General features: G+C 54.6%; 1 protein-coding gene across 1 annotated transcript; it reads right to left on the bottom strand.

Moving 5' to 3' along the window:
* Positions 1-16,246: 16,246 nt before the first annotated feature.
* On the bottom strand, positions 16,247-19,400 carry TLX3 (T cell leukemia homeobox 3). Its single transcript, XM_068205433.1, has 3 exons — positions 18,456-19,400; positions 17,810-18,053; positions 16,247-17,229 (listed from the first exon to the last, which is right to left on the bottom strand). The coding sequence occupies exons 1-3, from the start codon at positions 19,336-19,338 to the stop codon at positions 17,019-17,021; spliced, it is 1,338 nt and encodes a 445-aa protein (XP_068061534.1). The 5' UTR covers positions 19,339-19,400; the 3' UTR covers positions 16,247-17,018.
* Between the last annotated feature and the right edge of the window lie 2,272 nt (positions 19,401-21,672).

Genomic DNA, 21,672 nt, shown 5'->3' with positions numbered 1-21,672 from the left:
ACAGCTCCTTTCCCAGCCACACTACCCATGCAGTTACTGAGGGTTTCTCACTTGAGATCCTCATTCCAATGTTCAAAGACTTGGATGGATGCTGTGATGCCTTCCCTCCCCAGCCCAGCTCTGCAAGGGCTCCTCCATCTGCACGTCCTGCCTTCGGCAGGGGCTGCCCGTGCTCCCCACGAGCAGAGCTGCAAGGTGCATCTGAGATACCTGGGACTTGAGAGGCTTTTTGGTGTGCTCCTCTTGAGGAAATAACATCTGGAAATTCAGCCACTGCTTATTGCATCTGCCTTTGGCTGGAGCCAAGCTGGTTCTGTCGGCATCCTCCACCGCTGGCCTTCTGAGCTACGTAGAACACGGACTACTTTCCTAGAACTGGGCTAAAAGGCTGTGCCAGCGATGCTGGAGCTCTGCTAAACCCACCTAGGGCTGGCTGCTCCCAGCCCAGTGGCAGCAGCTGAATTAAATTCGGTCTCTCCCCCTGCACTGGGTGTCTCCTGCCCTGCTGTCACACAGGATAACGCCCACGGCTATCCTCCTGCCATTCTGGATTTACTCTGTTTTCCGTGGGGTCAGAGCCTGACCTTACATATCATTGAGCCAGGACACGCATAAGGGCAGGAGAAGGAAAAGAAAATCTCCTCTATCCTCAATTTGGAGAGTTTGGCAGTATTTGTTTATTTTTAACAGATCACCACCACCACATTTCAGCCTTTTTCCTGTTGTGATCATTAGAACTTTTAACTGGATCATAAATCTTTTATTAACATTTGGTATTACACTAATTAAAACTGTTCCATGTATGTATTATTAATTTCTCCAGCACTTCTTGTGAGGGTGATGGTTTTAGCTGGCTTAGCAAAATTCACCATAGTAAATAAGGAGAAACTCATTTCCAGGCAATTAGGCTTGCAGAAAAATAAGTTTCTTAATGAAGGGGATGATCATTACAAATTTTACCTAAATAAACAGAGTTTCTTAATGGTAACTCTTCAAGCTAAGTAAACAGATTGGTGTGGTAATGTCCTAAGCAATACTTAAATGTAACTGTTTAATAAATTGGTAAATTACTCATTTCATCTTAGAACAAAATGGTAATACTGTAGTAATAACCTAGCATATATTCTGTAAATATGAAGCATTATCACTTTAGCTCTGAAGAAATCACCACAGTGATATGTCAGCATTGATCTAAAACTGCAGCATTTTATCTCAAGTTTATTACCCATTTTTGAGAATTGCTGAGATTTTCAGAGCATAATGGCAATAAAAGAAGATTTTAAAAAGCGCTTAAATGTGCATAAGTTAATCAGAGGTATCCTCAGGGGGAAAAGGAAATTTGGTAAAACATGAATTATAAGCATCATTTAAACTTACTTTGGACACTAGAGATAATAAATGGCACCATAATTTAGAAATAGCTTTTAACATCAATGACTGTAAGAGGCACTTTACTGTTCATAAGAATTGCAAAGCAACGGTGCTGAGGCCAATTTTATTAGCCATTTTTTGTTGATAAAAGCAATACAACCATTTCCAAAATGAGCAGGCAGGAACAAGAGTTACGTGTTAATATGCAAAATGCATTTGAGTTGGGTTTTTTTTTTGTTTGTTTTGTGTTGTTTTGGTTTTTTTTAAATAGCCAGCAATAAATTTACCAAAAGATACAGTCTGGAGACAATTGAATGATCATTGAAGAAGAATAAAGCCTGGCAGAGTTTACATGTTTGGGAAGAGCGGATAGGAGGAGGGAAAGGGAATCGTTCATACATCCCTATTTACTGGGGAATGTCGCAGCACTTCCGAGCTCAGGGGAGCCGCCTGAATCAGCGGAGGCAGCGCGGGTAGAATAAGGCTTCTCCTTGCTAACTTTTCCCAGCCGACAGCGCATGCCAGGCTCGGAGGCCCGCACAATGCCCGTTAACGCGCTCCTCCCCGCGGCAGCGCCCCAGGGGCAGCTTTCGGAGCCATCCACCAGCAGCCCTCGCACCAATGCATTTTGGCGAGGCAGGACAAGAGCGCCTTTGAGGAGCGGCAGCCCGGGCGTCACCGGGGCCCGGCTGCCCCGGCGTTACCGGGGCCCGGCTGCCCCGGCGTCACCGGGGCCCGGCTGCCCCGGCGTTACCGGGGCCCGGCTGCCCGGCGTTACCGGGGCCCGGCTGCCCCGGCGTTACCGGGGCCCGGCTGCCCGGCGTTACCGGGGCCCGGCTGCCCCGGCGTTACCGGGGCCCGGCTGCCCGGCGTCACCGGGGCCCGGCTGCCCGGCGTTACCGGGGCCCGGCTGCCCGGCGTTACCGGGGCCCGGCTGCCCCGCCGCCGCTGCCCGGAGCGGGACCGGCCCAGGTGAGCTCTGACCCCGGGACCGGGACCGGGACCGGCCCAGGTGAGCTCTGACCCCGGGACCGGGACCGGCCCAGGTGAGCTCTGACCCCGGGACCGGGACCGGGACCGGCCCAGGTGAGCTCTGACCCCGGGACCGGGAGCGGTCCAGGTGAGCTCTGACCCCGGGACCGGGAGCGGTCCAGGTGAGCTCTGACCCCGGGACCGGGACCGACACCGGCCCAGGCGAGCTCTGACCCCGTTGCTGGGACCGAGACCGGTCCAGGTGAGCTCTGACCTCGGGACCGGGACCGGGACCGGCCCAGGTGAGCTCTGACCTCGGGACCGGGACCGGGACCGGCCCAGGTGAGCTCTGACCCCGGGAGCGGGACCGGCCCAGGTGAGCTCTGACCCCGGGAGCGGGACTGGGACCGGCCCAGGTGAGCTCTGACCCCGGGACCGGGACCGGGACCGGCCCAGGTGAGCTCTGACCCCGGGACCGGGACCGGGACCGGCCCAGGTGAGCTCTGACCCCGTTGCTGGGACCGGGACCGGCCCAGGTGAGCTCTGACCCCGGGACCGGGACCGGGACCGGCCCAGGTGAGCTCTGACCCCTGGACAGGGACCGGCCCAGGTGAGCTCTGACCCCTGGACAGGGACCGGCCCAGGTGAGCTCTGACCCCGGGACCGGGACCGGCCCAGGTGAGCTCTGACCCCTGGACAGGGACCGGGACCGGCCCAGGTGAGCTCTGACCCCGCTGCCGGGGAGCGCGGGCCGATATGGCCCCGAGCTCTGACCCTGCTCCTTGCCCGGTCCAGCAGCACAAAACATCCGGACTTGGCTTTACCCTGAGGCAAACAAACCCACTCAAGAATTAAATTTTAATTTAATTGGTTTCAGACTACCCCCGAGTCTCGAGAATAAGAGAGATTAATATTCTTGAGACTTTCCGTGTCTGGAACATCCAGGATCCTTGACACATGAAGTAGCCCTGCTTGGCAGAATGGGCTGTTAACGCTGAAGCTCAGGAGAAACAAATATCTATATGTTAATGATTTTACTCCTGGCCACTTTAGCATAATCAAGATCTAACTACAGTTCTTATTCCACGTTGCCAAAACGACTCCTTCATGCTCTCAGAGCTGCTGGGAGCAGTCTCAGCTCTCCAGTTTGTCCCCCACTAATTTCTGGGTTGTGATATGGTTACACACCATGACAAAATATAGTCACTTGTGTAATTTCCTAGGGAACCAAATTTAAGCCATCCTGGTAACAGACTGTTTGCAAATTTTCGATGTTGGCAAGATTAATTCAGCCACTGGAAGAGCCACAGCACAAAACCTGAAGCTGTTCAAGAGAATATGTGAGAAGCAGGGAAGCATCACACTTATTCCTGAGGGCAAGCGCTGCTCAGGACTTTGCCTTGGCTTCCAGCAAAGCTCATTTCCAGCAGGAGAGATCCCTGTGGAAGTAAAGACTGAGGATGGGAGCAGTTTGCTAAGTTGAACAAAGAGAAACCAGGAGGTGACGTAAACCCGAGTCTCCTGTATAGGACTCAGCAGCATTGAGTAAACAAGTGTGCCATTGCTTCCAAGGGCTAGAAGCTAGAATTATACAAATCCAGGGAAAAAAACCAAACCAAAAAAACAACAACAACAACAATAAACAAACAAAAAGCCCCACGAAACAAACAAACAAACAATACTCCTGGAGGAATATATTAATTTTTATTGTGTCTGTGATTAAGTATTTAAATTTTGAATCGATTCTTCATCATTAGGGATATTTCATTCAAGACTGGATTACTGTTTAAACGAATTATCTTAGCTCAAATAAGACTTTATTTGGGAGAAATTTAATACCTGTATAATTAGACACTGAATTAAGATGACCTTGCCATGGAACAACTACATTTTAATTTACTCTTCATAATTAAAAGCAAATCTCTAAATACCTAAGGCTGATTTTTTTTAAACACCCATTTAAATCTTCCTGTTGTTCTAAGCGAACATCTTAAAACGCCGGAGGTTGGTACCAAAAAACTTGTAACCCTGAGATCCCTTGAAATCCGGAAATACATTTTTAATTAGAGAATTCAGGTGCTATACTCCGCGAGCTAGGCAAGCACGGTTGAAGCAGCGAGCCTTGCAATCCTTTTTAGGACCAGTTTAAGACCGGAGGCATGGGGAGACAGGAGGATGGACAGACAGGCTGTGCCCCGTGAAAGGTGCTGCACCCCCTCGAGCTCCCAGGAGGAGGAACAGCTCCTGTTTCACAGCTGGTTCCTGTGAAAACAAGCTCTGCCATACCGTATCTGGCATCAAAAACAGCAACGTGGAGCTTGGCTTTTGCACGAAAACAGCAACATTTCCAGCCTCTCTTTCCCCTCCCCATTAGCGAGAGGTTTGGCTGTCGCACTAGAAGCAAGCCTGCTATTTTAATGGCACTATAGAAGCGGGATCTGTGCGGTCGGGTCTGTGTCTGCTCCCTGCAGCTGTGTGCAGCTCAGCCCGAGGGCATCCTCCGCAGCACCGCCCTCGAGGGCGCACGGAGCCCCCGGGGGGGGCACTGCAGCCCCGCCGGAGCCGCCCCCGCCGCCCGCTCCAGACCAGCCTTTGTACCCGCGATCAGCAAAACCGAGCGCATGCACTTATGAAGATGAAAACTCAGACTGAAACGTGCACTGAAGAATTTGGCAGCCAACGGGATTGTGAACTGGGGCCCGCGTGCCGGATTTTCAGTAAATCAGAACAGCTCTGTGAACGCTCTATCCCAGCATACGAGGAATCGTCGAAGAGCTCCGAAAAGACCTGTGCAGCAAACATCACGACACAGCGAGTTCCTCATGCTGCCCCGAATCTGACAGACCCTGCTGTTCCTGGCACTTACACAGAGAGAAGGGAGAAAATTCCCTCCTGGCTCTGCCTGGGCTACGGCTGGGCTGATCGGGAGCACACAGCCCGAGTTTATTTGTGTTATTCAGAATTGACTTTGGCCTCTAAACCAGAGCTGACTGTTGCTCGAGTACTTACTGAGCTCGGTGCAGAAGGCTGCATCCTCGGCTGCTTCAGTCGCTCTCAGCCTATTCACTCCCTGGCAAGGAGCGATGAGCGATGCCAATTCCGATCAAACCCTATTGTACACTAATGACATTCAGGAGGCACCAGCCAAGCGCTGGGAGCAGCTGAGCTCTCCCACTGCCTGGTGGGTTCAGGAAGAGTTACAGGTGTAGGATTTGGCTTGGCTGCTTTGTTTTTTGCCTCATCTATTTTCATACATATTTGAGCCTTCCATGACACGTCACCGAATTCCAGACACAAAAATTATCTTAAGGGAGATTTATTATTTTGAGATGAAGGAAAAAAAAAATGCTGCTCTCTGCCCAAGTGAGACCTATAAAAGGTACAAGCTCGACCCTTCCACAGCTACTTCAAGAGCCCCCCTCCAGCACAGCCCGCATCAGTGGGTGTCAGTCTCCCTCCCTACCTGGGGGCAGCACTGACCACCCCCCGGGGCTGGGCCACCCCTCCGGGGGCTGCGATGCGGCGGAGCTCCCGCGGCAGCCCCGGGGGACGGGCGCACAGGCGGCCGAGCAGGTGGCTGCACACGCTGCCTCTCCCACCTGCTGCCCCGTGCCGAGCCACAATGAACTTGTCAGGCCGTGCTATTGTCACCGAGAGCAGATGTCGGCTGGGCAGCGCGGCCCCGCTTCGCCCGGCCGTGCTCCAGCCGCTCGCTGCGAGGCGCGGCTGGAGCCGCTTCTCGGAGCTTCCTGTGGTTCGGCGGGGTTTGCCTGCGTTTCCTCGGGCCCCATTTCTCTTTCTGGCTACCACCCACTTTCTTCAGCTGTTCCGTAACCCCTGCTTACTGCACTCTGCGGGATTGCTGGGTCCTTCTTGCCGAATTTTACCCTGTTTGCTGTTTTCTGTCTTGCCCAGTGGGATGGCAATTTCTCCACGGAGCTGTCCCAGCGCTTGCTATCCAGTGGGACCCCAAAACACTGCACAGTGCACTATGCACTTCATCCCTGCTGCTCATCAGTCCCTCATCAGGAACTCACGCCGAGCGATTTCCATTTCTAAGTCAGTACCTGGTTGCTTGCTCACATACAGCCCCACTGCACTGAGGTTTTAAACAAAAAAAGATTTCTTTTCCACCTGAAAGTCCAGCAGAGCCCTATGGCACAGCTTCCCACTGCTCCAGGCATCCTCATGTCTCTTCCTCACCACTCCAGCTTTGCACAGCCCTTCCCTCTGCTCTCTTCCAGGTGTTCCCATCGCTCTCACTTCCAGCTTTGCTCTTGTTCATTCCTGGCTTTCCCCCCTTCTCCATTTTCTGTGCATGCTCAGAGGTCTGGGACGTCTCCTTTCTCTGATCTTCCCCTTTGGCTTTCCCAGTTGCTACATTTCCATCCCTTCCTGCCCTCCAGTTCCACCAGCTCATGCCCCATTCCCCTTCAATCCATCAGAGTTTTCCCACCTTACTCAGTGCCACAACTGATGCGGCCAGAGTGTGGATCACACCTCGTGCATTTCTGCCTCTGCCCCATTGTTAATTTGAATTGATAAGAAGGAAAATCTTGGCCAGAGAAGAAGATGAGCAAAGCAACAAATACCTCTGAGAAAATGAGCCAGCACTGTGGGAGGTGTTTCAGCTGCAGCTGGGAAACTGTGGCCTGGCATCCAAGCAAGTCAGGAAGCAGAAGTAAACAGAGATGGACCAGAGTGAGGGAGGGTCTCTTTTTTCCATCTGAACTAGTGAACAGTGATTTGTGTTGTGCACGTCAACCTGGTTTCCTTTGATTTCACTCCCACTCATGGAGATCTCATCTGAGCTGTAGGACCACAAGTTTGGATGGACAAAGGGGCTGACAGACTCTGCTCTGTGTAGTGTGACAAAGACCTTTGCAGACCTGTCTGGGGACCTTGCAGAGCAAAGAGGGAAAACCAGTTGTTCATGTGAATCTTGAGCAGCACAGGAAGGCAAAGGCTTTAACAGGAAACAGATTTGTGCCAGAAGGATCTCCCTCAGAGCAGTTTGACAGAGTCAGTCACACAGGGGTTGGAAGCCTCATCTAAGAATGTTTTTGGAAAACTGCCTGCAGTTTGAAGGAAAATCCTGGCATGAGAAAGGGACACAGGCTGCTTTATTTTTTCTGCCTTATTCCCTATGGCAGGGAAAAGGGGCAGTGGTTTCACCCCAGCGCCTCCATGCAGCAAAAGTACATCCTTTCCCCTCTGAGCACTTGGCTGGAGACAGAGAAGGTCAGCTTCACAGAGATCAATGTAGGAAAGCCACAAGCATGACAAGGCAGAAAAAACTCCTAAGCCCCTACAATTTCTACCCTTGATGATTTAGAGGAGGATCACATTTCAGATCTCCAAAAAAGGTCCTGCAAGCATCTCTATCCTGAAAACTTCACTTATTTCAGATACTCCAAAGTATTTCAGCCTAGAAAGGGTGGAAAAGGCTTTTTCTCTGCTCGGACTTTCAGAGACAGTCTCCTTTTCCACGTGGGTGGTAGCACGGGGCATTGATGCACTGGGCTTGAAGGCTCTAAAATGGAGTTTCAAAGTGAAACCACTAACCCTGATATGCTGATTCAACACAGAAAAGGCTCCTTCCCCACAAGCCCCACACTCACCATTGACCTCCTGCTGAATAAAGGGGACAAATTCGAGTTGAAAGCATTCCTGATGAACAGTCTGAGGACAGGGGAACCTCCACAGCCCATGACAATCTGGAAGCAATGCTGGGTACAACAGCTGCTCCGCTGGAGCACTGAAACAGCAAAGCTCCCCAGTGCAACACGACAGCTTCAGCGAGCGAGTCCCCGGCTGTGCAAACTGCTTTCAGAATCAATTACCCATCTCAGCTTCTCTGGGCAAGAGGCAACATCCCACCTTTTTTTCCCCTGCAACCCTACAGAAAGAAAACTGAGCAACATTAGGGTGCCGTTTGAGCAGTGAAATGCTGAGGGGTCCCTTGGCTGCAGGCAGAGAGCAACCATGCACCTGTGTGGAGACGAAAGCTGGGAGCAGAGGAAAGCTGGGAGCAGGGGGCTCAGAAGCTGCCAAAGCTGACTGAAAATAAAGGCTGGGGAGCTGCACGAGACCAGAAATAGGCAGGCTGTGACCTGAGAGACAACAACATGTGCCTCAGCCAGGAGCAGAAAGGCAGCATGGAGACAGGATGCCCACAGAAGACATGTCACAAGGACGAAAAAGAGTATTTTTAGAAACTCCAGGAAAAGCATGACTAATTACTGCTTTGAAGTTCTGCTCAGGAGCACAGATTAGGATAATCCATGATGCAGGGTGCAAGACTGCAGCTCCCCAAAGAGATTTTTAGGTGCCAGAACCAAAACAAGATTAATTACTACAACATCTCTGTTGCCTATGAAGGAACCATCTCCTACACATCAACCTGCAGATGCACCCACCTGCCTGCCCACGTGCCAGCCTCAAGGGTATATAAGACATAAGAAAAGGGATTTGATGAAAGATCTAGAAGAATCACTGTTTCCTCTTCCCAGTCTGCAGCTCTGTGACAGCTAAAGCATCCCCATCTTCTCTGCTTCTCCTGTGCTGCCAGAGCCAGGATTGGGCACATCTAGGGGGGGCAGGAGAAGAGCTGGCATGGAGGAACAGCACAACCTGGAGCCTCTGCCTGTGGGCTGCAGTCAGGAGGCTTCGTCCCAGGCTGCCCCTGGAATACCTTTTGTCCAGATCTAGAAACATTTTAGCTGTGCTAAAATTCCCTATTTTCCAGATTTCCAAGGGAAACACAACTCAAGCCATGGTTCATGACATACCTACCTGCAACGATGGCATGAGAGAAGCTACTGTCCTACCCACTCCAGCCTCATGTCCTTGTGGCAGGGTGCCCACCTGGTGAGGTCCGCAGCACATGCCTGGCCCTCGCAGGTGCCCTTGGAGCTCTTGCTCCATCCCACCAGTCCAAGGGAGTCAAAGGCTTCTTTAATAATGAACTGTTTTCTTTGGTTTCCCACTCCCCTTGAGAGCATGGCCTCTGGAGGCTGGGTGGGAGCAGCCCAGGACTGGCAGCAGCCATGCCCACCTGCGGCTGGCATTCCCCCACACGCTGCTGCCATCACCGGGAATGGGAATGGCGTGTGCGGGTGAACAAGGGACTGTAATGTCTTTATATTATACCACCAATTAAGTTCTCAGGGTCGTGTCCTCAGCTGATGTAAAGTAGATGAGATCCACTGAAGTTAATGGATCTTTGCTGATTTCCACCCTCTGAAGGGCTGGCCCTCTGGCTCATATAAAAGCTGCTGAACCATTCCAGCAGCCCTGGTGTTTAACAGCTCCATACTGAGCCAGCCTTCTCTATCACTCCAGTCCGTAAACCACAAGCTTTATTCACTAATAATTAGTCCTTCAGTTAAGTTTCAGGGTCATGTTTTAAGAACTGCTGCCCTTAGAGCTGGTGTGGAGTTTTGAAGAGACATGAAGCAGTGGAGAGAAGCAGAGCAGAGGCACTGCCAGGCTGCCCTGAAGATGCAGAGGGTCTTTCACAACCATGTTGGCACCTATTGCGCTGTGGAAGTACCTGGGAGTTCAGCACCTTGAATTCAAGCTGATGGATCACTCTAGCAAACACAGAGTTGATTTTAACCCCATAATTTCAACAAGGCTCCTGAGCTGTGCAAAGATTATTTTGGGTGCAAGTCTCTGCCTGACCAGGGCACAGTGTAAATGCTGGGAGGCATCAAGCTGTAAAGCAGGGCCCAAGTGCACGGAGCAGCTCTGGCACAGGGCAAGCAGGATGATTTGGGAAGACAGACTAACAGCTACCCTCATTTTTTTTTCAGTTGTACATAATCACTGGTCAGAAAAATGCCGTGAAGCTGAGTCACATCCTTCCTTTGTATACTGCTCTCTGGATAGCTGGGTGTCACAAGTGTCCTGAGATGGACAACACACTAGTCCACTTAAGAAGCTAAGCTTGGGAAGAATGGTGGCTAAAACTATGACTAAAATAGGATTTTTCTAATCATAGATTAAAACACAGCTTCCCAAACATTAGCTTCAGCTAATGCTCCTCTTCTTCCTTCTCTATCTGGACTGAGTGAAGAACATCGAGTGCCTTTCTGCCACCAGAAGGACTAAAAGTTCTGCACAGAGCCAAGGAATCACGACAGCCTAGCACACAAATGTTCTCAACAAGGAATGTAATACAGGCAGCTCTCACTGAGACGGTTCTTGTGCAATAACTTAAACAGTACAGATTACTACTTGGGGAAATAAAAGAAAACATAACTTTGAAACTTGAAAAGCTCTTTCTTAGTTGTAATCAATTGCAATAATCCATGTCAGTGATTTAGATGAAGATCAACTTTACCTTTCTTTGCTGATGACATAAAAGTAAGAGCAATAAAAAACTTAAGTGCATTTGTGCACAACTAATGGATTGGATGTGGCATGTGCCAATGGAAGTCGGTATGTATAATGCAGCATATACTAGATGCCAAATTAATGGGATCATTTGGGCATTCTGGAACACTTGTGGCATTGAGTTTAAGTCACTTAAGGAGTCTGGCAGGGGTTGATGGCCTTCTGTTTTCAAAAGACTGAGGAAGCTTAGTACTTCTGTAGGCAAGCCATGGTATGAATTTTATCCCCACTGTCCAGCTGTGCTCAGCCCAAAGATGAGAGATAATAAAACCAAGACAATGGGATCGTGCCTGGTATCCCTATTAGGAAATATAAGAATGCAGATTCACCTGAACAGAGAGCTGGAGGTTCAGGCACACAGATGATGGACCAGACAGTGCAACCTCCTGCTAAACTTGAGGACTTTCACCAGGCCACAGGGCTCACACTAATTTACCATGGCACTGCTTCCTACTCGGATTAGTTCATGAAGAAAACTGGTCATAGCATGGAGTGAAATGCATCTCACTGCCAACACGCACCATCCAGAATTACCTGATGAGCTGCAGAGATTCGTTCAGGGAGCTCAGATGTGTAGCAGAGCTGGAGACAGCGCGGTTTTCTCCCACCCACCCGTTCCAGCAAACTGGCCCAAGCTAAGGTGAGGCATGGGGGGGTCTGATCCTTGTGGTCCTGCCACTGGGCAGAGCAGCAGAGGAGGACCCAGCAAATTGCACATGCTGGTAATAAGAAAGGCCCTGTTCTCTCTGCCTCTTCACGTAGATGTGGGAGATGCAAAATCACTCCCTTGAACTCCCAGGAGATAAATACTTGCAGGTTCAGCTCAGAACATTCTTCAAGGACCAGCACAGCACCCTTGATGTCTGTATAGATACTGCAGATGTTACTGGGAGATCTTCAGAGTCCACTATCCACATGCAGATTTTGCTATTTGCTTTATTTTTATCTTTTGAAGAATGGCCTAAGGTCTGAGCTTGTGAGGGTGTTTAGAGCCTGCCCAGCCCCAGCACCCCAGCAAGCTCAGGCCCACTCAGTGAAGCACAGTTGGTGGACACCCAACATCACCTACACCAAAATGTCCAAGGCCAGGCTGGACAGGGCTTGGAGTAGTCTGGGCTATGAAAGGTGTCCTGCCCATGGCAGGGGGTGGAACGGGACGAGCTTTAAGGTCCCTTCCAACACAAACCATTCCATGATTCTGTGATCACACAGTTTGTGGGGCTGAGGTGGAGCACAGCTCACACCTCTCCTGCAGAAGTGTGGAAACTTCCATCTGTGCTGCCTGAAGAGCACAGATCCCTCTCAAGCATCTCTGCTTGGCACTCCCAGCATTTCCAGCTCTGGGCACAGCCTACAAAGGACATGTGGACATTTCTGAATGCACAATGCTGAGATGCCTTTAGGCAGCTGGTTTATTTTGTCACAATAATCTGGGAAGACTATTTTATTTCTTATCCTTAAATTAAATTCATGGGAGTATTTATCTAAAAAACATTACTGCTCTGACCTTAACAACAGACTTTTAAGATATCTGAAATGTCTAGAAATGCCGAGACCCCCTCTAAAAGGGGAGAAAAGCACATAGGTGCCAAACTGCCACAAACTGCACAATAGCTCTGCCCATCAAAGCCACCTGGGTGCCTACAGGAGGCAAATTCAGATACCCAAAACCAAATAGGCACCGAATAGAAATATTTATTTTGCTGCTGAGTCAGGAAAAAGATAAGAGCTTAAAAGACTCAAAAGACTGGGCAAGGGAAACACATGGCATTGAAGGGAAATGCTCCAAATATCCTAAACCAAGGGTGTAAATACCTCTTCCTCAAAAAATGCCCAGCTGCACAGAAGCAAATACTTCACCCACCTGGTCCAACTCAGGCAACACATAAGGAGGGAATCTACTGACTGAGGAGGAACAGCTGCAAGAGCAAGTACTCACCTGGGTGAGTCACAACCTTTAAATTATTACTCCTCAGCAGTGGGGATGATTTTGGTGCAGAAATACATGCTTTGAGGAAAGTTCAGAGGTGTGATGTAAATCTCAGTATTATTTATGTCAGCTATAAATGAGCTAAATTATGACCTAGCTGAACAAAACACTTTTATAAACCAAGGCATTGAATATTGTGTAGTTTGCATGTTTAACAGGACCAGGCTTTCATCACGGAGTGGAGGAAAGCTAATAACCCATTGATTTTAGGGCCCATTTAGGAAAAGAATTGCCTATACAGATTTGATCACCAAGCATTACTTTGTAACATCTAATACCCTGGGCACAAAATAATGCTGAGAGAGGCAAATTGTGGAGCCATTTTTATCCCGAGGGTTTGTGCATGAGGGCATGGCACAGGGGCTGCTTTGGGCTGGGGCTCAAGGCAAAGGCAGGAGGAGCTCTGAGGAGATGGTTGATGTTCCTCCAGTTATGACGAGCTCTGCCTTCTGCATCCACCCATGGAGCTGCTCAGCCCTACCTGGGAGATCATTCACACAAACAATTAAGCAAATCTTGAAAAACCACCTGTCCAAAATTAAGTCCCACTGACAGTTCAATAATCCTTAATTCTCATGGTATTTTCCCATCCTTGTTCAATAAAGTTTTTCTGAGCTTAAAACTTCTGAACAGAGGAATTTGGGTACACAGTATGGGCTTTTCAAAACATAAATTCACAGAGGTGTTTCACTTGCAGATTTAAGACTGTTTGGGAAAGATCATCCAAAAGCTAAGAATTATCAAATTTATAGCAGCATCAAGCATCAACAGATTAAAACTCAGCTTGATGGGATGTGCAGCATCTTCAGCACTCTCAGACCACATCTCCATCACAACTTTCACTGCCTACACTTAAGTGACTCCCCCTGAAACTGCCATGCTGCAGTATAGCTGCAGGAGCTTCTGCTGCCCTCAGCCTGCCTGCACACCACTGAGCTCTTCCTCGGCTGACGGGAGTGCTTTAAGGAGTCTCTCGTGGATGTAAAGGAGCATTTAGTGATGAGTGGGGGGGCAAGAGATAAACCAAGCTCCCCCACAGCTAGCCAAGGCCTGTGCTGCCAGAAGGGTGTTTCAGAAATTGGGAAGTCAAACGGCTGCCCATACACAGCAGCTCAACTTAAGTTGTCCACCCCATAGCCCGAGTGCAAAATGTGGACAGGACAATCAACAAGATCAGGACAACAGCCAGCCCAAAAATGTGTCCTCTCCCAAAAATTGTGTCACATGCTCCACAATTACAGTTCCTGGGATGAAAAGGCTCAAGCTGGTAGGGCCTAAAGTCTGTGCAGGTCCCTTCAGGCATCTCTCTCTCTGTTGACAGACCTTCAGACAATCCTGTCTCACCTGAACCAGGCTGGCAGGGAACACTCATCCACAGGGAGAAATACCCTGTGTTTATTCCAACTGTTGTTTCCCTGAGGCTCCTGTAAACACTGGATTAACTGGTCAGAGTAATTGGAGGTAACCCCCACTTGTGTCCCGTTCAGCACGACGGCACACGTCAAATCCCTGTACCGCCCATGCACTCTAGTCGTACAAGACAGGGATGCGCGAGGCAACCTATGTCCCTTGTCCTCAGCACAGCTCAAAATGCACCTCGAGACAGCTCCTCGGGAACAAAGACACTAGCCACAGACACCAGCAAGCCCAAGGCAGCTCCCGGGACATAAATCCCGCTATTTGATGATTACTCAGATGGTTGAAATGGAAGTTTGGTTGTGATTTATTAAATCCTTTGACAAATTGGGGTGCCCTGAAGCTCAATCTCGCTGCCTGTGGCACAGCCTACGGGCAGCAGTGACGAGGGGACATCCTGGGCTGTCCCTGCCAAGCTCTGGCCCACTTGGCACTGCAGTTCATTACAGGGCTGTAAGCACCCCGTGGCTCTGCGCAGGATCCTCGCCCGTCACAAAGCCGGTTCCTGAAGAGCACAGCAGCGTTTTGTTCTCTGCAAATACACTGCTCCTGGGCTTACAGCAGTTTGGGGAAAACTGCAGGGAAATCGGGAAAGTAGAGCCTTGTAGTTATGGGGTGTTCGAGCAGTTAAAGAACAACGATGTATTGAACAAAAGCCACTTTACACATGTTCGACGGTGCAGATCGAGCGCAACACCAATACACACGTGAATATGTGTGCCCGTGTATTCCATCCCCATTCAGAGCTGGATTCTTCCCCGCTTTCACTGACACTGGGGTTTCTCGGGGCTGTTCTGTGTACGATACCGGGGGCTCTCTCCCTCTGTGCCCCGCACTGGGTGCTGATGCGGAGGGGAAGGCCGTGGCCGGCAGCCCCAGCATCGCCGCGCGGCGAAGGGCGGTGGGATAACGAATGCACCGAACAGGGCCGGGCTGGGGCTGGGGCGCAGCAGTGGCGGGGAGCTGCTGGGGACAGAGGACCGGAGTGCGGCGATCCCTCGCACTCCGTCGCCCGGTATAGCTTTCCCCGTTGTTTTTTCTTTCTCCCCCGCCAGAGACCTCCCCTCGATCGGTGTTTCAGATTAGGCTGTACGTTGTGGCTGGTGAACGGCACCGGTCGGGCCCAGCACCATCATCCTGATGTGACTGGATTTGGCCTTGCCGTGGGCCCTCCACAGCCTGCCCCCGATAAACCAAATCGACCGGAGCCCGTGCCCTGGTACCGCTGAGGAAAGAGCCAGTTAGGGAAATATTTTCTCCATCCCTCGTCCTGCATGGCTGCCTGGCCCTTAACTGCCCTGCGCCGCAGCCGGGGCCGGGACCGGGAACGGCGTTACACTCCTGCAGCCTCCCGGGGACCGGGGCCGGGCTGCGGCCGAGGCAGCGGCAGAGCCCCCCTCCCGGGAACACAGCCACGGGAGCGCCCGCTCCTACCCATGGCCGGGGGAAACCCGCCTGGTCGTGGCTGCTTTCTAAAAATGTCAGTTTTGCAGCTTCTCCCGTTGTTGGAAGCCTGGGAACCCGGGCCCGAGAACTACGGGAGGTTGCTCTTAAAAATCTTCCTGCACAACGGTGCTGGGGGCGAGCACCGGAGCCTCGGCCGCAGCCACCGTCGTTCCGCTGCCGGCGCGCTGCGCGCAGAAAAGGCAGCAAAACGAAAACCACCGGGCTCCGCCGGCGGGCGCGTCGGGACCGCGTAGCTGATGGGGAGAAATTACGGAGGACCGGCGGGGCCTGCACCGGCGCCTGCTCCGGGGGGCGATGGCCCCGCACTCGCCCCGCCCGGCCACCCCTCGCTCCCACGCAGCGCTGCCGACCGTGTCCTTGAGCCGGGATCGCTCCCGGCCGCTTCTCCGCGCACCGGCGGAGAGAGCGGCATCCCCGCGCACAACCGCGCCGGCCCCGCAGCCCCCTCCGAGTCCGCCTGCCGTCCTGGCTCCACTCCCCGGTCCTCTGCCGCCCCCATTTCGCCTTCTCTCCTCCCTGTCAGCCGAGGCTCTGCGGCGGCCGCCGGCCACCGCCCGGCCCGCAGCGCCCGACCCGGCGGGCTCGGCTCGGCTCTCCCCGGCGCGGCGGCAGGCAGAGAGCAGAGAGACATTTGTAAAGAAAACGTTTATTTACACGTCTCGGCAAGTACAAAGTATTATACATGGTCTGTGTCAACCCCAAATCTTCTTTATTATGAAACATAAGGCGCTTTCTCGAGAGCCGGTGGCGCAGGGAGCGAGCGCTGTTTCGGGGCTCTAAAGCTCATCGGCTGGGAAGGTGAGGACAGAACGGCGTGTGGTGCCTGGAAGGAGCCCTTATTACTACGGTGAATAAATTACAGCTGACATTAACTTCACCTGGGACAGATGGGAGCTACCGCTTTTCAGTTTAATAGGGTTTCCGAAGCTAATGAGTCATCACCGGCTCCACCGAGTCCCCTCCGCTAAGTGATAGGGAGGTATTTTTTTCTTTACACTATCCTCAGAACAGGAAAAAAAATAGCCTTTTGTTCCAAAGCCAACACAAAATACCTATGTTCAGATTTCGATATAAATAATCGAGGTTTTATATAATTCCATATTAATAGTGCCCAAAATCTCGATGCATAAATAAATTAAAGTATTAACACTTCTTACAAAAAGTGACATATTTCCCTTCCTAGTGGAACATCGACACAAATATACAAGCGGCTCCTCTCCGCGCCGGCCTTGGGGAAGCGGCTCCGAGCCCGGCTCCGGTCGGACCCGATCCCGGTGTCAGCCCCGCTGGCGCCACTCGCCGCCCCGCCACCCGCCCCGTCGGGGGAGCCGCGGTCCCGGGGCAGGGGGAGCCGCCGGCCGCGCTCCGCGGGCCAGTCCGCTGCGTGCCCCGTCTGCCGGGATCAGACGAGGGAGGTGACCGGGGGGATCTTGGCGCTCTCCTCCTCCCATGGCTGCAGGTTCTGCAGTGCGAACAGCGACGAGTTGTGCAGGCACAGCGGGTCGGGCTGGATCGACTCGTTCAGCGACTTCTGGAAGGCGTCGTGCTGCAGCTGCAGCATCAGCCGGCTCGCCTGCTGCCGCTCGGCCTCCCGCTCCTCCGCCGTCTGCCGCCTGCCGGGGGACACGCTCAGCCCGCGCCCGGACACGGGGCACGCTCCGCCCGGGACTCCGTGGGGAGCGGCCGGCCCGGGACCGGGGCCGGGCCGGCGGTCGCGGGAACCAGGCAGGGCGACCGGCGCGTCCTTCTGGGGCCAGGCACCGCCAGGCGGGCGGCCACCGCTTGACCGCCAACGGAGGGACTGTGGGCGGCGGGAAGAGCCTGGAAACCCGCCGTTTCCCAGTAATCCCGTTTCCAAATATTCTCCCATTTTCTCCCAACATTCCCCCGATTTTTTTTTTTCAAATTGTTTCCCCGTTTCTTCAAAAAATTCCCCGTTATTTCGAATAATCCCTCGTTTTTGCTAATAATCACTCGTTTTCCGAGTGGGGGACTATTGAAAAAGAAATATATAAAGATAATAACAATAATAATTATGACAGTATAATAATAAAAATTCACCCCCAACGGTTTGCCTGCCAGGAGCTGGCAAGGGGGGCGATCCCGGCCGGAGCGGGACTCGCAGGGCGGCGGGCGGGGGACGCCGCCGGGGGCGGCAGCAGGACGGGGCGGCTCCGGGGGCACGGGACTCACCGCCACTTGGTGCGCCGGTTCTGGAACCAGGTCTTCACCTGGGCGTCCGTCATCTTGAGGGACTTGGCGAGGGCAGCGCGCTCGGCCGAGGCCAGGTACTTCTGCCGATGGAATCTCTTCTCCAGCTCGCAGATCTGCACCCTGGAGAAGGATGTCCGCGGTTTCTTGCGCTTCGGCGGAGTCCGGTTCTGGTAGGGATGCCCGATCCGCCGTGTCACCGTGAAGGGCGTCAGCGCCGCCGCCGCTGCCCGGGGGGGAAGCACAGGGGTCAGCCCCGCGCCCGCACAGTGCCGGCCGCCCCCCGCGGGGCCGCCGCTCTGCCCGCCGGCCGCCCGCACCCCGCCGGCCCCCGGAGGGACCGCGGCTCCCCGGGGTCCCGCGGCTCCCCGGGGTCCCGCTTCCACCTCTCGTCGAAGAGCTGCGGGGACGACCGGGGCCTGGCCGCCCCCCGGGGCACCCCGCGCTATCCACGCCCTGAGGAGAGCGATTTTTCGGCTCGCTGCGAGCGCGGGGGAGGGAAGCATCCAGCGGCCGCCTTTGCTTTTATTCTTACTCGCCTTACTGTTATTATTTCGTTTTATATTTTTTATTGGCCCTTCCGTTCGTTGTCGGGAGCCAGCTCGCGCGCTCCGCCGCGGCGCCTTACCTGTGAACCTGTCCTTGACGAAGCGCCTGCTGCTCTCCATCCAGGGGAAGTTGAGGCTGCCCAGACTGGGCACGGCAGGCATGGCCGGGATGGCGCTGGAGATGGGCGGCGGCACGGCCCCGGGGATGGGCCTGTGCGCCGGCACCCGGATCACGCCGGCCGGGGCCAGGCTGAGGTTCACACTGTACGATCCCGAGTCCTCGAAGGGCGCGGCGATGGCCGGGAAGGGGGCCGGCAGGGCCGGGTAGGGCGCACCGCCGCGGCCGCCGGGGCCGCCCAGGAAGGTCGCGCCGTCGGGGCCCCGGGGGGGCGGCGGGGGAGCGCTCTCCTGCTCGGGGCTGTTGAGGATCTGGTCGATGCCGAAGCTGATGGGCTCGTGCTGGTGCTGGCCCTGCGCCGGCCCCGGCGGGTCCATCCTCGGCGGGTCCATCCTCCGCCACGCCGCCCTCGCGCCGCTGTGGAGGCGCCGCCGCTCGCGCTGCGCTCGCGGCCCGGCCGGACCCGCCGCCGACACCAAACTTTGCGGAGCGCGCGCGCGCCGCCCCGTCACCGCCCGGGGGCCGCCGCGCGCCCCGCGCCGCGTGCGCCCCCGCCGCCGCCATTGGCCGCCGCCGCCCGCCCTCCGCGCGCCCATTGGCTGCCGCCGCCCCGCACCGGCCTCGCGCCCGGGCGCGGGGGCCGCCGCCGCCGCGGTGACATCACAGGGGCGCGCGAACAATGGCCCCGCGCGGGGCGGGGGCGGGGGCGGGGGCGGGGGCCGCACGTCGGGGGCGCCGCTCCCCTCCCCGGCCCCGTCCCGCACCGCCCGGTGCCCCCGGCCCCGCCCCGCCGCGGGCCCCGACGGCCCGAGGCCACCCTGCGAGGCGGGACTCGGTCCCCGCATCCCGCGGCTGCCCAGACCCCTGCCCCGACGGCAGTGCGGAGCGGCGGGTCGAGGCCGTGCCCGGGGCCGGACTGGGGGGTGGCCGGGGCCCTACAGGGCGAGATTCCGTTTGATTTTAATTTACAGAGCCCGGCGTGGCTGCCGAGTGCGCTGGCAGCCGGTCCCCGATGGCCGAACGGGACTCAAGGCGTTAACAATTAAATAACGCTCAGTGCATTTACTTAGTTCCCTCTTATAAAGGGAAATGAAAACAGGGAATAGAATTTCCCTGTTAATAGAATGTAATGGCATTTGATCAGCACCTGGCAGGGCGAGCCCGGGATGCCGGAGCGGTGACAGGAAGGACTTGATTAGTTTTTAAACCTTAGTATTCAATTACCGCAACGCTCCCAATCGTTTCGCCGGCAGCGGCAGCGAGCGGGACAGACCTGCCGGGCACGGGCGCCGAGCTCGGAGCTCCCCGGCGGCACCTGCGGGCCCCGCTCCGCGCGGCTCTGCTCCGGCGGCGGCCCCACGGCAAAAGCGAGGACCGGTGTGCCTTTTCGAGACCCCCGTGCTCCACAGGAGTCGCGGGGTCCGAGTAGGCTCCGGCCCCGACGGGGTCCGACGGCCGCGGCGAAGGTGCGGCCCGGAGCTCCGGGCGCGGGCGCTGACAGAGGCGCATCCCGGCCCTCGGCCGTCGAGAGTCTGTCCCCGGCTCACGGCACCGAGGGACACCGGTCTCGCCTTGCCCGGCGGTCATTAACGCTACCAGTAAATGCCCACCCCCCCGCCGGGACCGCCGGATGCCACCCCCGGCCCCGGGCGGCCCTAATCGGATTGTCCCCGCTCGGTGCGGCGGGCAGCGGAGTCGCCATCAGCCGCCGCTCCCTGGAGCGGAGCTAATCCGATTGAGGCGATCCCGCAAGCTGGTGCGGGGCCGCACAGCCCCGCCGGAGAGGCCGCGGGCTCAGCGCCCTCGGGGCCCCGCTCCGGGCGGCCCGGCGGGGCGGGCGGGAGGCGGCGGGGCCACGGGGAGGGGGCAGAAGGGAAAAGGAGAGGGGAAAAAAAAAAAAAAAAGGCAACCGGTGGAGGATAAATAAATAAATAAATAAATAAATAAAGTAAGTGCCACCCAGTCCTGGATCAGGGCAGGCTTTGTTAGAGAAAATTGCAGCTCGATCTGCATAATGGGAGCTCGGGCTGCCCAAGGCGATCTTTTTATTGCGTGTGTGTCTGCTGTTATCAATTTTGTGAACGATTTCACAGGGAGCCTGGCAGACTTGAGCTGGAATAATATGCAAAGATGAGCTTTGAATAATGAATGATGTGCTTTTAAACCAATTCCAAAGTGTCTGTGATAGTACAATATGAAAAGGGGTGGTAAGTAATAGTATATTTAAAAGGCACTAGTATGTTTTTATTACTATATTTAAAAAGATATCTATATTATTTTTGTGAAATGGATAATATATCACAGAGTCTTTGATAATCAGCTAAACAATACATTTTTCTTTGGGAAAACTCTCCTGGTTTTACACAGTTAAATATAGAGTATCAGCGTACAGCTCTGTAACGCTCAGCTACCTTATTAAATATTAACGCTATTTTAATATTAGCTTTTAAATTTAATATGTTGACGTTCTGTAGTTTTACTTTAATTACGTTTTATAATTAATAACCCCGGACCTACGGTATCCTTAAATGCAGCTCTCCCGCAGCCGCGCCGTCTCCCTCGCCCCTCTGCGGGCGGGGGGCGCGCAGAGCCCGCGCAGAGCCGGCGCACAGCTCCGCGCAGCCCCGCATAAACCCTAAGACCGCGCAGAGCCCCGCGCAGCTCCGCGCGGAGCCTCGCACTGTCCCGCATAACGCTGAAAAGCCCCGCGCAGCCCCGCGCAGCCCGCATAGCCCCGCGGCTCCTTCCGACCGAAAGTCCGCTTGCGCTGTGCCAGGTGCAGCGCTCCTTGGCTCCGCGCCGGGCTTCCCTCCCGGCCCCGCGTCCGCGCGGCGCGGGGCGAGCGGATCCGCGGCCCCGCCGGCGCGGCCCCACGCTGCGACCGCCGGCAGGGCCAGGGGCCTGCGGGGCGCTGCTGGTGCGGGACTACAAGTGCCCACCGGAACCCGGGCTACTCTGCACCCCATCGGGGAGCAGGAGCCAGCTCAGGGCTCGTTCCACCGGGCACAGAGAGGCAGCGGGACCCCCGGGCAGGCGCCGGGCACCAGCAGCCAGGCAGCTTCCCATCACAGGGAGGTAAGAGACTTCACATCCTGCTGGGGTGCCCCAGGCATGGCACAGCAAAGTATGGCATGGCATGGCCTTGGCACAGCGTGGCACGGCCTTTGCATGGAGTGGCA

The sequence above is a fragment of the Anomalospiza imberbis genome, chromosome 15 (assembly GCF_031753505.1).
Source record: "Anomalospiza imberbis isolate Cuckoo-Finch-1a 21T00152 chromosome 15, ASM3175350v1, whole genome shotgun sequence".
Taxonomy (NCBI): domain Eukaryota; kingdom Metazoa; phylum Chordata; class Aves; order Passeriformes; family Viduidae; genus Anomalospiza; species Anomalospiza imberbis.
Note: the sequence above shows the minus strand (reverse complement) of the source record. Positions and strands in the feature narration are given on the sequence as shown.

Bases quoted from the DNA above. Each gene is read 5' to 3' on its own strand.
- TLX3 (XM_068205433.1), bottom strand. From the start codon at position 19,338: ATGCGGGGACCGAGTCCCGCCTCGCAGGGTGGCCTCGGGCCGTCGGGG. The intron at 18,054-18,455 runs GTAAGGCGCCGC...CCCCCCGGGCAG, and splicing joins CGTCAAGGACAGGTTCACAG to CGGCGGCGGCGCTGACGCCC. The intron at 17,230-17,809 runs GTGAGTCCCGTG...GTCCCCCGGCAG, and splicing joins AACCGGCGCACCAAGTGGCG to GCGGCAGACGGCGGAGGAGC.